Here is a 12,482-nt window from a genome sequence, read left to right on the forward strand (position 1 = left end):
GACCTTGTGTGTCCACTGCTCTATTACCAGAACCTGGATTCCCTAACTTTGGCATGTGATAGGGCCTTGCCCACTTATACTTAGCAAATGCTCCAGTTAACAGCAATCAGTGATATTATAATTGCTATTAATGATATCTGAAATAGCAACAAGATACATGAACAGACTATCAATGACAGGGTTGGGATATCTACGTCTCCATTAGAAAAACATTCTGCATATATTTAAATTCTGACTAGCCTATTTTTGCTGGTAAATTGTTAAAGTGAGACATTGTTGAGAACTATCACTGGACTCTTATGTTGCCTGAATATGTCTCTATTTGTCTTTTGATAATCACTTTCTGGTGATTATATTCATCAAATATTTGTAAAAGAATCAGTGAATTAACAGAAATTATGCCAGGCAATGCTGGATTCCAGGAATTTAAGAAGACTTAAGAGTGAGACCTGGGTTCAAGTCCCAGTGCTGTGCTGTCACTCACTCACAGCTACACGGCTGTTGCTGCTGCTGCTAAGTCGCTTCAGTCGTGTCCGACTCTGTGCGACCACATAGGCAGCAGCTCACCGGGCTCCCCCGTCCCTGGGATTCTCCAGGCAAGAACACTGGAGTGGGTTGCCATTTCCTTCTCCAATGCATGAAAATGAAAAGTGAAAGTGAAGTCGCTCAGTCGTGTCCGACTCTTAGCGACCCCATGGACTACAGCCTGCCCGGCTCCTCCGTCCATGGCATTGTCCAGGCAAGAACACTGGAGTGGGGTACCACTGCCTTCTCCATATGTGGCTGTGGGTATAATCCAAAAACCCTTGATACCAAATTTGTAAAAGTGATTTATTATTTGTTCTTGTCTAGACCACAAGAGCCTTGTAAAAATCTGATAAAAACTGTAAAATAAGATTCTATTTTAAGCTTTTGGAAATGGCTGGAGATTATGTTGCAAGCCTGTAAAGCCTGTGTGCCTGCCCTGTATTTTTTGTGTTTGGACAGACCCCCACACCCCTATCTTCTTCAGGGCCCCAGCAACTAAAAGAGCAACTTTAGACTGGGTGTTTGCTAAGTCACTTCAGTCGTGTCTGACTCTGTGCGACCACATAAGACGGCAGCCCACCAGGCTCCCCCGTCCCTGGGATTCTCCAGGCAAGAACACTGGAGTGTGTTGCCATTTCCTTCTCCAATGCATGAAAGTGAAAAGTGAAAGTGAATTTGCTCAGTCGTGTCCAACTCTTAGCGACCCTATGGACCGCAGCCTACCAGGCTCCTCTACCCATGGGATTTTCCAGGCAAGAGTACTGGAGTGGGGTGCCAGTGCCTTTGGGGAGGCCTAATGTCCAGTTTTTAAGTGTCAAAGTCTGTAACTAAGCAGGGCTGATCAGCACAGAGCCCTTTGCTGGCGATACCTCTGGCCACATTTCTCTCCCAGCATTTAGAGGCTCTGTTTTTCTTCCCTTCCCTTCCCAGGTAAACAAACCCTCCCAATCCCACAGAGTACCAATCAAAACAGACTGCTTCATTTTGCTTTATTTTGCACATAATGAGGACAACCAATTAACTAAGCAGTTCCAGAACTGTTAAGTGTTCATTAATCAAGAAGTAAATGAGGTGAGAAGACAAACTTAACCTCCTCCCAAATATACTGCAAGTATCACAGAAACTTGTAACAACACATGCAATACAGGTTTTTCAACACACAGACAGCCCAAGGGAGAAGGGTGAGTCCTGAAGATGCATGTGGGTCAGAGCAGGGGCTGTGCTCCAGGAGGCTGGACTCTACCTGGCGGGTCACTGCCCTGCTCCCAGACACATCTGCCCTGTGAAGTCCTCTGCCCTTTGTCAGATTCAAGCCTTTTACCCCAAATTCCAGGCTCATCGTTCCCCCCACTTCCAAGGTGGAAATCCATACACAGAAATCCAGGCAGAACCAAATATACTCGCCCGGGTGTGTGTCACGTGGCACATCTCCGGCTCAGATTCTGTACAGGAAGTTCCCGTTGCTGTCAAAGAACTCTCGTCCCCTCTGCACGACCCTGTTGCTGAAGTTCTGGTCACCTGCCTCCCCTGCCTTCAGCTCTTCCAGCCTCTTGTCACTGGGTAATCCATCACTGTCAATTCCTCTGGCGCCCTTGCAAGTGCCGGTAGGGTGACCTGCAGCAACAGGCACAAAGTTCTTCCCCTCCTCCAGGCCCTGGACTCCTTTATTCCTTTCCATCTGTCTCGTTGGTATAGTTGTACTCTGAGTGTTCAATTCAATCGCTTTCAAAGCTGTGCTGTGACCGCGGCCTTTGGATGAGGCTTCATCCCAAGGTATCAGCAAAGAACCTGATACAGACTGGCCTGCAGAAAGTGGTTTGGAGGAATCTCCAGGGCCTGGGAGCTCCGGGAGCAAACGAGCAAGTCCGATTTTCTTAAGGACTTTTTGATCCTGCTTCAGTTTCTGTTCCAATGTGGGTACGAACTTGCTTTTTAAAACCCTTTGGATCACATCAGTGCTGACATCAAAGCCTTCAGCCAATCTGGGAACTGACCAAGACTCTGCAAATTCCCTATGTAAATACCTATGAAAAAAAGAAGCAGATTTTCCATCTGTGAAGACATCTCCTATCAGAAAGGTTAACAGATTATGTAACACTAGTGATAAACACATGAAAAGAAGAAGACTTGGAAAAACTGCAAACGCAGTCTCTGTCTTGTACCACTACATGTCTACAGCCAATTCTTCTGTGCTTACAGCAACACCCAACTACTTTTAGTCATTTAATGACAACTGGATTCCTCTCACTGCATGACAGGCCCCAGTAAGATCCAGAGGATGCAAGACAGTCTTTCCTTTCAAAGAACATACAATCCAGACATGCCTGACAGTGCAGTGATGAAGACTCCGTGCTTCCAATGCAGGGAGCTCAAAGACCCAATGCAGGCAGGTTTGACCCCTGGTTAGGGAAGTAGGATCCTGCATGCCCCACTATGCAGCTAAAAAACAAAACAAAAAAGACTACTGTGTTGATTGAATAATAAATTGATTATTGAATTGACTATTAATAAATTATTGATTGTATAATAAATATCCAGTCCAGGGCCTATCCCTAAATAGACACTCATTAAAAAAAAAAACCAACATACAATCTGGTGGTGGAGACAAACGTATTAACACCCAGTAAAACCAGAAACACTATGAAAAGGATCTCAGCAAAGGATGCTATGAGAGAACCAGGGAGGGAGAGGCAGGGACAGGCTACCTGTGGGGCAGCCTAAGAATTCTTCAGGAAATCCACCCTACAGCTGGTCTGAAAACATGAGCGGTTAGGGTTAGGGTTAGGGTTAGGTAACAAGCTCGGAGAGGGGAGGAGGAGAACAGGGAGTCAAAGGAACTGATGGTAGAGCAGGCAGCAGGTGAAATACAAAGAAGCACATCACCTTTGTTGGGAAGAGTTCTATCTGTGTGACAGTGGGAGAAGGAGCAAGACCGTGTCTTGCTTAGGGATTCTGGAGTTTATCTCAGAGCAACAGTGAACAAAGGAAGAATTTTAAGCAGCAGAACGCCATGAGCAAATTTTCATTTTGAAGCTCAATCCAATGATAGTGAAACAGGGTGCAGTCATCAATTAGTTTCCTTGAACTATAATCTGTATATTAATGAATAACAACCTGTAACTTGCTTTCACTGACCAAACGTGCTCTAACTGTTCCTGCAAAGTGCATACCCTCCCAGCTTCACAGCCTCGACAGTATCTCACACAATTCCTTTAACTGCCCCCTGTACACAACACTTCTGAGCAGGGGTCAGTGTAGTGACAGTGCTTAAGTTGTTGTTCAGGCCATGGGGCTAGTTTTGCCCAGCTCAAGCCAGTGGAGACCCCTGACCATTCAACTGGGCCTTCACAAGTGTCCAATGAATGCCCTTTCATTGTCAAGGGCCAAAATCTCCATCCTGCGATCATGCTAATGCTGCCCATCATTTTCTGAACGTGCATCCCATGAAGAACCACATAACTCAGATACCCCTGTGCAGAGCTCCAATTACTTCACTTTTTCTAACCTTCAACAACCGTTCCTGAAGGTTCAAACCACCCTGCTTCTCTTTTTTTAATATCTATTTATTTGACTACCCTGGGTCTTAGTTGAGGCACGCAGAATCTAGTTCCCCAACCCGGATTTGGACCCGGGTCCTCTGCATTGGGAGCATGGAGTCTTAGCCACTGGACCACCAGGAAGTCCCCCATGCTGCTTCTTTACCCCATAAATATTCTAAGCCTCTCCTTCAAGGATGCCCATTTGAGATTTGTTCTCGCGTTTCCTTGCTTGGCTGCCTGTGAATAAACCCTTTCTCTGCTGCAGACCTCAAGGTTTCAGCACTGGCTTGCTGGGCATCAGGTTCAGGTTCAGTTACCTGGTTCAGTAACAGTAAATTTTGGCGCAAGACCAGAGGTGGAAAGATCAGGCAAGAGGCTGCCAGGAATTCAGGCAGTCTGAACTCAGGTAGGGGCAATGAGAGCAGAAGAGGAGAGAGACTTGAAGGCCAAATGGGTGTACTTGGTAAGGAACTAAATACTGGGTTAAGAAATAGGTTGAGAGTCAGTATTTTCTGAGTAGGTGGTTGGTGGGAACATTCAGAGATATAGCAAAAATAGAAGAATGAAATTGTCAGGGAACAATGATGAACTCTACTTTGTACATGTTGAGTTTGAGGAACTTGTGCGACAGCCAAACAGCGATGTCTAGTGCACAACTGACTACAGAGTTCAGAAGAACATGGCCTGGACGTTGAGAGAACTGGAAGTCATAAGCCAACAGCAGGAGTGGCATCAGGCAGAGAAATATGCAGAACGAGATAAAAGACCCAACTCTAAAAATCTACAATACTTAAGGTATTGGAGGAAGAAGGGAAGCCCAGAGAGAAAACAGAACACCAATCCTACAAATAGAGGTGAGTGGTCCCCTGGATCAAGACCATGTCTCATTTAGGGATTCTGGAGTTTATCTCAGAACAACAGTGAACCAACGAAGAATTTTAAGCAGCAGAACGCCATGAGCAAATTTTCATTGCTCAAAAACTTGAAGCTCAGCCTAGTGATAGTGAAACAGGGTGCAGCCATGAATTAGATTCCTTGAACTATAATCTGTATATTAATGAACAATAATAATGTGTAAGGGTCAAAGGAGAATTTCAAGAATGCAGACAAGGTCAAATGCTGAGAAGTGTTAGACAAGCTAAAATATTGAGTCAGTTATGCCTAGCACTGAGGAAGTCACTGGTATATTTGTGAGCAGTTTCATTGTCATGATGAAACAAACAAACAAAAATGAGAGCAGGGAGCCAGGAGGGAACTAAAGGAGGAGGCAGTGTAGAGTAGACTTGACAGTTGGGTTTCCTTTTTTTTTTTGGTAATCCAAGTGACTGACTTAAGCTTTGCTTGCCAAGGCATGCACTTTGAAGATGGCTGTCTTCAATAAATACACTGCCAGCCACACAACCAGATAAAAAGCTGGGCTCCAGACACCCCACTGAGGCACCTTTGTTTGAGATCATGGTTGACTTTAATAACTAACCACTTGGGCCACTTGCTTTTTCTCTTCCTGTGCTTTAAATTCCCATTGAATTCACCAATAGAGTGAGCCCTCAAAACCCTACCCACCCCACCCCCAAAAAAATCTCAGGCACCAGCGCTCAACCCCAATAAAAGTAGAACTCCAGACCCTCGCAGCTCTCTAGCCATGGCCTTGCTGTGTGGCCTCAGGTGGGCTGTGTAATTTTCAGGTCCTGTAAGTAATAAACTTCCACCCACCCCCAGCCAAAGTTTCTTGAGGTCATTGAAGGGCATGTTGTAATCTTAAGACACAACAGCTGGTCCAGCCACAGCACTGGTTATTGATAGACTGAGCTCAGCACACAACACGGACAACTTTAAGTTGACAGAAAAAGGTACCTGAGGAATTAGGTAGGGATTTGACCTACAGCACCCAGAAAACTGGTCCTAGACAAGTGAAGTACTGCCACTTACCCAGTGATATGACTAGAGTACAAGACTGAAAGTGGACGGTAAGGAGGAGTCCAAGAAGGTTTAATAACTTTTTACCTAATGGCCTGATTTTTCTCTGAAATAAAAAGATTATTTACTGATCCCCAAAGGGTAGGTGACAGGTAAGAAGATGGAAGGGTAAAAAATCCTGGCATTCAAGACAAGAGAGGAAGCTGACAGAAGAGAGTTGTTGTAGGTTCATAAAATCTTGATCAGCTCCATAAAACCCCTGTTATTCTATGTCTCAACTCCAGAATTATTCTAGTGAGAATGAAAAATGGAACATGACCTTTGGAAGACTATTTAGAAATATTTATCAAAATGCAAATTCATTTACCTTTGGCTTCAGCAACCCTACTTCTGAGAATGTGTATAATGCTTCTGGCAAATATGTACATTGATGGGTACACATGGTCATGCACTAGAGCACTATTTGTTACGTAAGTGAATGGGAACAATTCAAGTGCCCACCATAAAAGACCAGTAATATAAACTACAATTTATTAAGCATCTACAAAAGAGAATGAGGAGCTCTCTCTTGGGAAGTTGAAAGATCTTCGGAATATATTAAGTGAACAAAGTAAAGTGTAGAAAAGTTATTTATAAATTCTGTTTGAGGCTACAAGTGAAAATAAAATTCTACATTCAAATGAGCTTGCGTGTATGTGCAGAAGAAAACCTAGATAGTGACACAAGAAAACTATTAAAAATACTATCCACAGGCGACTAGGAGGGTTAACGCCTCTCAACACATACGCAGTTATACTGCTTTAATTTTGAGCCATATGTAATGTACTGCTGCTGCTAAGTCGCTTCAGTCGTGTCCGACTCTGCGACCCCATAGACGGCAACCCACCAGGCTCCACCATCCCTGGGATTCTCCAGGCAAGAACACTGGAGTGGGTTGCCATTTCCTTCTCCAATGCATGAAAGTGAAAAGTGAAAGTGAAGTCGCTCAGTCGTGTCCGACTCGTAGCGACCCCATAGACTGCAGCCTACCAGGCTCCTCCGTCCATGGGATTTTCCAGGCAAGAGTACTGGAGTGGGGTGCCCTTGCCTTCTCCGATGTAATGTACTACGTATTCAAAATAAAAAATCTTCGTCTTACCGGATCTGCTCCATGGCTTCCCACGTCAGGGTCCTGGGCGGGGCACCTGACGCCTCCATTTGCCTCCGAATTTTCTGGAACCGGATGGCTTTTTTCTGTCGTTTCAGGGCGCTGGGGGAGAGAACCAATGGCAGAAACCATGCCTAGACGCTAGACGGGTGGCTTAAGAGCCTTGGGGTCAGTCACAGAGCGTCCAGCGCACTTCACTTTGCAAACACTACCTGGCCATGTCAGCCAGCCAGAACACCGCCCCAGAAGTCTAATACCAAGAACAACAGCCCATGAGCTGTTGCTGAATTCTTTAGTCGGGTGATGAAATACGTCCTTGGTGAAAGGACTTGTGGTCCCAAAGGATCTGACACCTGCCCCTGCGCCCCTAAAAACGGGTGATAAGGGCTGCTGCAGGACGCCCAACGCCAACCGGGCGTGAACAAGGGCGCCCAGACCGAGGCCCTGCTTCAGGCTGAGGGCCCGGGAAGGAGCCGGTACCTCTCCACCTCCTGCAGTGCTCGCTCCTCCGGTTCCCAGTCGAAATCGGGGTCCGGTTCTCGGCTGATAGAGCCCGGGATGGTCACCCCCCGGGTAGCAAACCCACAGCGAGCGACCGCTGCGCAGACACGCCCGCCAGGCAAAACGTTCAGCGAAAACGCCATCTTTATCAACAACCCCTTCACGACCCGCGGAGTGGCAGCACCGGAAGCGGGGACGGAACCGGAAGTACGCGGTGGGCGAAAGCTGGGGGAGGTCGCTGTTCTTTCCGGCTTCGGGCTGGGGCGTGGCTTTTGGGTTTAAACCGCTCCGTGGCCCAGCCTTTCCCATAGTAACTACGGGGCGGTGGGGGGGCGGGTTTCCCTGTAACTCCGGGAACCGGAATGAGGTAGAGGATGCTCCTGCCAAACGCCATAAATTTTAAGTTCAGTTCAGTTCAGTCGCTCAGTCGTGTCCGACTCTTTGCGACCCCATGAATTGCAGCACGCCAGGCCTCCCTGTCCATCACCAACTCCAGGAGTCTACCCAAACCCATGTCCATCGAGTCAGTGTTGCCATCCAACCATCTCATCCTCTGTCGTCCCCTTCTCCTCCTGCCCTCAATTCCACCCAGCATTAGGGTCTTTTCCAATGAGTCAACTCTTCGCATGAGGTGGCCAAAGTATTGGAGTTTCAGCTTCAACATCAGTCCTTCCAGTGAACACCCAGGACTGATCTCCTTTAGGATGGATTGATTGAATCTCCTTGCAGTCCAAGGGACTCTCAAGAGTCTTCTCCAACACCACAGTTCAAAAGCATCAATTCTGCGGTGCTCAGCTTTCTTCACCGTCCAACTCTTACATCGATACATGACCACTGGAAAAACCATAGCCTTGACTAGACGGACTTTTGCTGGCAAAGTAATGGCTCTGCTTTTAAATATGCTATCTAGGTTGGCCATAACCTTCCTTCGAAGAAGTAAGCGTCTTTTAATTTCATGGCTGCAATCACCATCAGCAGTGACTTTGGAGCCCCCCAAAATAAAGTCTGACACTGTTTCCACTGTTTCCCCATCTATTTCCCATGAAGTGATGAGACCAGATGCCATGATCTTAGTTTTCTGAACGTTGAGCTTTAAGCCAACTTTTTCACTCTCCTCTTTCACTTTCATCAAGAGGTTCTTTAGTTCTTCTTCTCTTTCTGCCATAAGGGTGGTGTCATCTGCATATCTGAGGTTATTGATATTTCTTCCAGAATCTTGATTCCAGCTTGTGTTTCTTCCAGCCCAGCATTTCTCATGATGTACTCTGCATATAAGTTAAATAAGCAGGGTAACAATATGCAGCCTTGACATACTCCTTTTCCTATTTGGAACCAGTCTGTTGTTCCATGTCCAGTTCTAACTGTTGCTTCCTGACTTGCATACAGGTTTCTCAAGAGGCAGGTCAGGTGGTCTGGTATTCCCATCGCTTTCAGAATTTTCCACAGATTATTGTGATCCACACAGTCAAAGGCTTTGGCATAGTCAGTAAAGCAGAAATAGATGTTTTTCTGGAACTCTCTTGCTTTTTCAATGATCCAGCGGATATTGGCAATTTGATCTCTGGTTCCTCTGCCTTTTCTAAAACCAGCTTGAACATCTGGAAGTTCACGGTTCATGTATTGCTGAAGTCAGGCTTGGAGAATTTTGAGCATTACTTTACTAGCATGTGAGATGAGCGCAGTTGTGCGGTAGTTTGAGCATTCTTTGGCATTGCCTTTCTTTGGGATTGGAACGAAAACTGACCTTTTCCAGTCCTGTGGCCACTGCTGAGTTTTCCAAATTTGCTGGCGTATCGAGTGCAGCACTTTCACAGCATCATCTTTCAGGATTTGAAATAGCTCAACTGGAATTCCATCAGCTCCACTAGCTTTGTTCATAGTGATGCTTTCTAAGGCCCACTTGACTTCACATTCCAGGATGTCTGGCTCTAGGTGAGTGATCACACCATCGTGATTATCTGGGTCATGAATATCTTTTTTGTACAGTTCTTCTGTGTATTCTTGCCACCTCTTCTTAATATCTTCTGCTTCTGTTAGGTCCATACCATTTCTGTCCTTTATCGAGCCTATCTTTGCATGAAATGTTCCTTTGGTATCTCTAATTTTCTTGAAAAGATCTCTAGTCTTTCCCAATCTGTTGTTTTCCTCTATTTCTTTGCATTGATCGCTGAGGAAGGCTTTCTTATCTCTCCTTGCTATTCTTTGGAACTCTGCATTCAGATGGGAATATCTTTCCTTTTCTCCTTTGCTTTTCGCTTCTCTTCTCTTCCCAGCTATCTGTAAAGCCTCCTCAGACAGCCATTTTGCTTTTTTGCATTTCTTTTCCATGGGGATTGTCTTGATCCCTGTCTCCTGTACAATGTCACAAACCTCTGTCCATAGTTCATCAGGCACTCCATCAGATTTAGTCCCTTAAATCTATTTGTCACTTCTACTGTATACTCATAAGGGATTTGCTCTAGGTCATACCTGAATGGTCTAGTGGTTTTCCCTACTTTCTTCAATTTCAGTCTGAATTTGGCAATAAGCAGTTCATGATTTGAGCCACAGTCTGCTCCCGGTCTTGTTTTTGCTGACTGTATAGAGCTTCTCCATCTTTGGCTGCAAAGAATATAATCAATCTGATTTCGGTGTTGACCATCTGGTGATGTCCATGTGTAGAGTCTTCTCTTGTGTTGTTGGAAGAGGGTGTTTGCTATGACCAGTGCGTTCTCTTGGCAAAAATTTTAAAGACGAGATCATTTACCAAGAGCCGCCCCTCTACCCCAAGGGCTGCCCAGGCCGGCCTGTCTCCGACATGGTCACAGGAAGGGCGTCCCCTCAGCCATTCTCTGATGGCAACGCCCCGAGCTGTGGGAACTCGACTCCTCTGGGAAAGGGAGTTTTTGTCGCCTGGATGACCTCTAGCCCCGGGCTGCACCCAGAGTCCAGATTTATTGGTAAATCCAGGCTAAAGTTTGAAGGACAGAGATGACAAGTTGTAAGTCAACCTAACGAATTGATGCTTTTGAACTGTGGTGTTGGAGAAGACTCTTGTGAGTCCCTTGGAGTGCAAGGCGATCAAACCAGTTAATCCTAAAGGCAATCAGTCCTGAATATTCATTGGAAGGACTGATGCTGAAGCTGAAACTCCAATACTTTGGCCACCTGATTCAAAGAACTGACTCACTGGAAAAGACCCTGATGCTGGGAAAGACTGAAGGCAGGAGACGAAGGGGACGACAGAGGATGAGATGGTTGGATGGCATCACTGACTCGATGGACATGCGTTTGAGTAAGCTCCAGAAGTTGGTGATAGACATGGAAGCCTGGTACAAAGAGTCGGACTCGACTGAGTGAACTAAACTGAACAAGATCCAGAGGCTGGGAGCAAATTGCGAGAACTATCTCCAGAGTGAAAACTGCAACCTTAAATATCCTCTGATGCCCAGTGATTTGAGTGATGAGCTAGGGGCTTCACTCTCATACTTGCAGTTGGTCAGACTGATGGCCAGGGTTCTGGAATGGAGGAAGAGCAGAAATCAGGGAGAGAGAGAAAAGGACCCTGCGGTACCAGACACCCAGATGAAGAGACAGCCCACAGATTCATTTTCTCTAGAAGCCACTTAAAGGAAAGACCGTGCATGCTAAGTGGCTTCAGTTGTGTCTCTTTTGCAACCCTATGGACTGTAGCCCTCCAGGCTCCTCTTTCCCTGGGTTCTCCAGGCAAGAATATTGGAGTGAGTTGCCATGTCCTTCCTCCAGTGGATGTTCCCAACTCAGGGATCTAACCCGTGTTTCCTGCATTGGCAGACTGGTTCATTACCAGTAGCACCACCTGGGTAAGACCAGGATGATATAAATGTGCTGAAATTCTAAATTAAGCCAGCCCAAAATGGTTCTGGATTTTGTTGTACCAAAAGGCTAATGATCTCCTGTATTTCCTGTCCTGTTTCCCAGGCTAAAGGGAAAACTTTGCATTCCCCGCCCAACTGCAGAAGGGCAAAGGGTTACTCTCGAGTTGAGGCAAGTGAGGGGGTCCAGGGGACAGTTATCTGTGTTTCTGCCTTCAGTTTCTCCTCCCAACTTCTAAGACATCTGGCTCAGCTGAGGTTACGATTTTCTTTGTATTTTCTTGGCTACAGTGTATAAAGGAACTCCGTTCCTAAATGCATTGTAGTCAGCCTTTGAGAGTGCCTGCTGAAAAGCATTAGAAGGGATGGCATCTTCCCCTTTTACACACTCCTCCTCAGATTCCTCTTCTTCACCATAGCCTTCCTTTGATTCACTGGTCTTCCAGGTATTCAGCTCCATCCTCTTAGACTCTGAAGGGAGAGGGATGGGGGTAAGGACCTTCGTGGTGTTCTAAGGGGATGTTCCTTAAGGACAGAACTGTTCACTACAGAATGGGATGTTTTCCACTAGGTTTGGGGTCTGGGGGGGCAGGGGGACTGTGCTTTGTTAGATTTGCTGACAAGCCCCACTCATCCAACATCACTCCACACAACACTCTGGGGTGCAGGAGCTGAGCTGAGCTGGCCTGAGCTTTCTTTGTGGTGGGCGATCATTAGGAGCACTAGGGGTACCTTCACTTTGAGAAATAGAGCTGAAGACCTATCTGCCCGGTGCTAGACTCAGCTGGTGGCTCATGACGGCCCTTCGGCTGGCTCCTGCTCTTTCCCAGGCATTGTTGGACCTCTGAGACCTCCTCCTTGCTCCTGGGGCTGGCAGTGGAAACACAATCAAGCGCACTGCACTCAAGAGCAGATTCTTGCCACAGCTGACCCAGTGCCTGACAGGACTTATCCTTCTTTTTTCACGCCAGTTCACACAAGTCCCACCCCCATCCTTTCCTGAACCTGCAGGCCAAG

General features: G+C 46.4%; 1 protein-coding gene across 1 annotated transcript; it reads right to left on the reverse strand.

Moving 5' to 3' along the window:
* Positions 1–1,500: 1,500 nt before the first annotated feature.
* NGRN (neugrin, neurite outgrowth associated) lies at positions 1,501–7,785 on the reverse strand. The gene is made up of 3 exons (XM_081547084.1): positions 7,612–7,785; positions 7,123–7,233; positions 1,501–2,552 (listed from the first exon to the last, which is right to left on the reverse strand). The coding sequence occupies exons 1-3, from the start codon at positions 7,773–7,775 to the stop codon at positions 1,964–1,966; spliced, it is 864 nt and encodes a 287-aa protein (XP_081403210.1). The 5' UTR covers positions 7,776–7,785; the 3' UTR covers positions 1,501–1,963.
* Positions 7,786–12,482: the final 4,697 nt, after the last annotated feature.

The sequence above is a fragment of the Giraffa tippelskirchi genome, chromosome 12 (assembly GCF_054371585.1).
Source record: "Giraffa tippelskirchi isolate mGirTip1 chromosome 12, T2T-mGirTip1v1.2.pri, whole genome shotgun sequence".
In the NCBI taxonomy this organism is placed as follows: Eukaryota; Metazoa; Chordata; class Mammalia; order Artiodactyla; family Giraffidae; genus Giraffa; species Giraffa tippelskirchi.

Bases quoted from the DNA above. Each gene is read 5' to 3' on its own strand.
- NGRN (XM_081547084.1), bottom strand. From the start codon at position 7,775: ATGGCGTTTTCGCTGAACGTTTTGCCTGGCGGGCGTGTCTGCGCAGCG. The intron at 7,234-7,611 runs GTACCGGCTCCT...TCTCTCCCCCAG, and splicing joins GCACTGCAGGAGGTGGAGAG to CGCCCTGAAACGACAGAAAA. The intron at 2,553-7,122 runs GTAAGACGAAGA...TTTTTTTCATAG, and splicing joins GAAGCCATGGAGCAGATCCG to GTATTTACATAGGGAATTTG.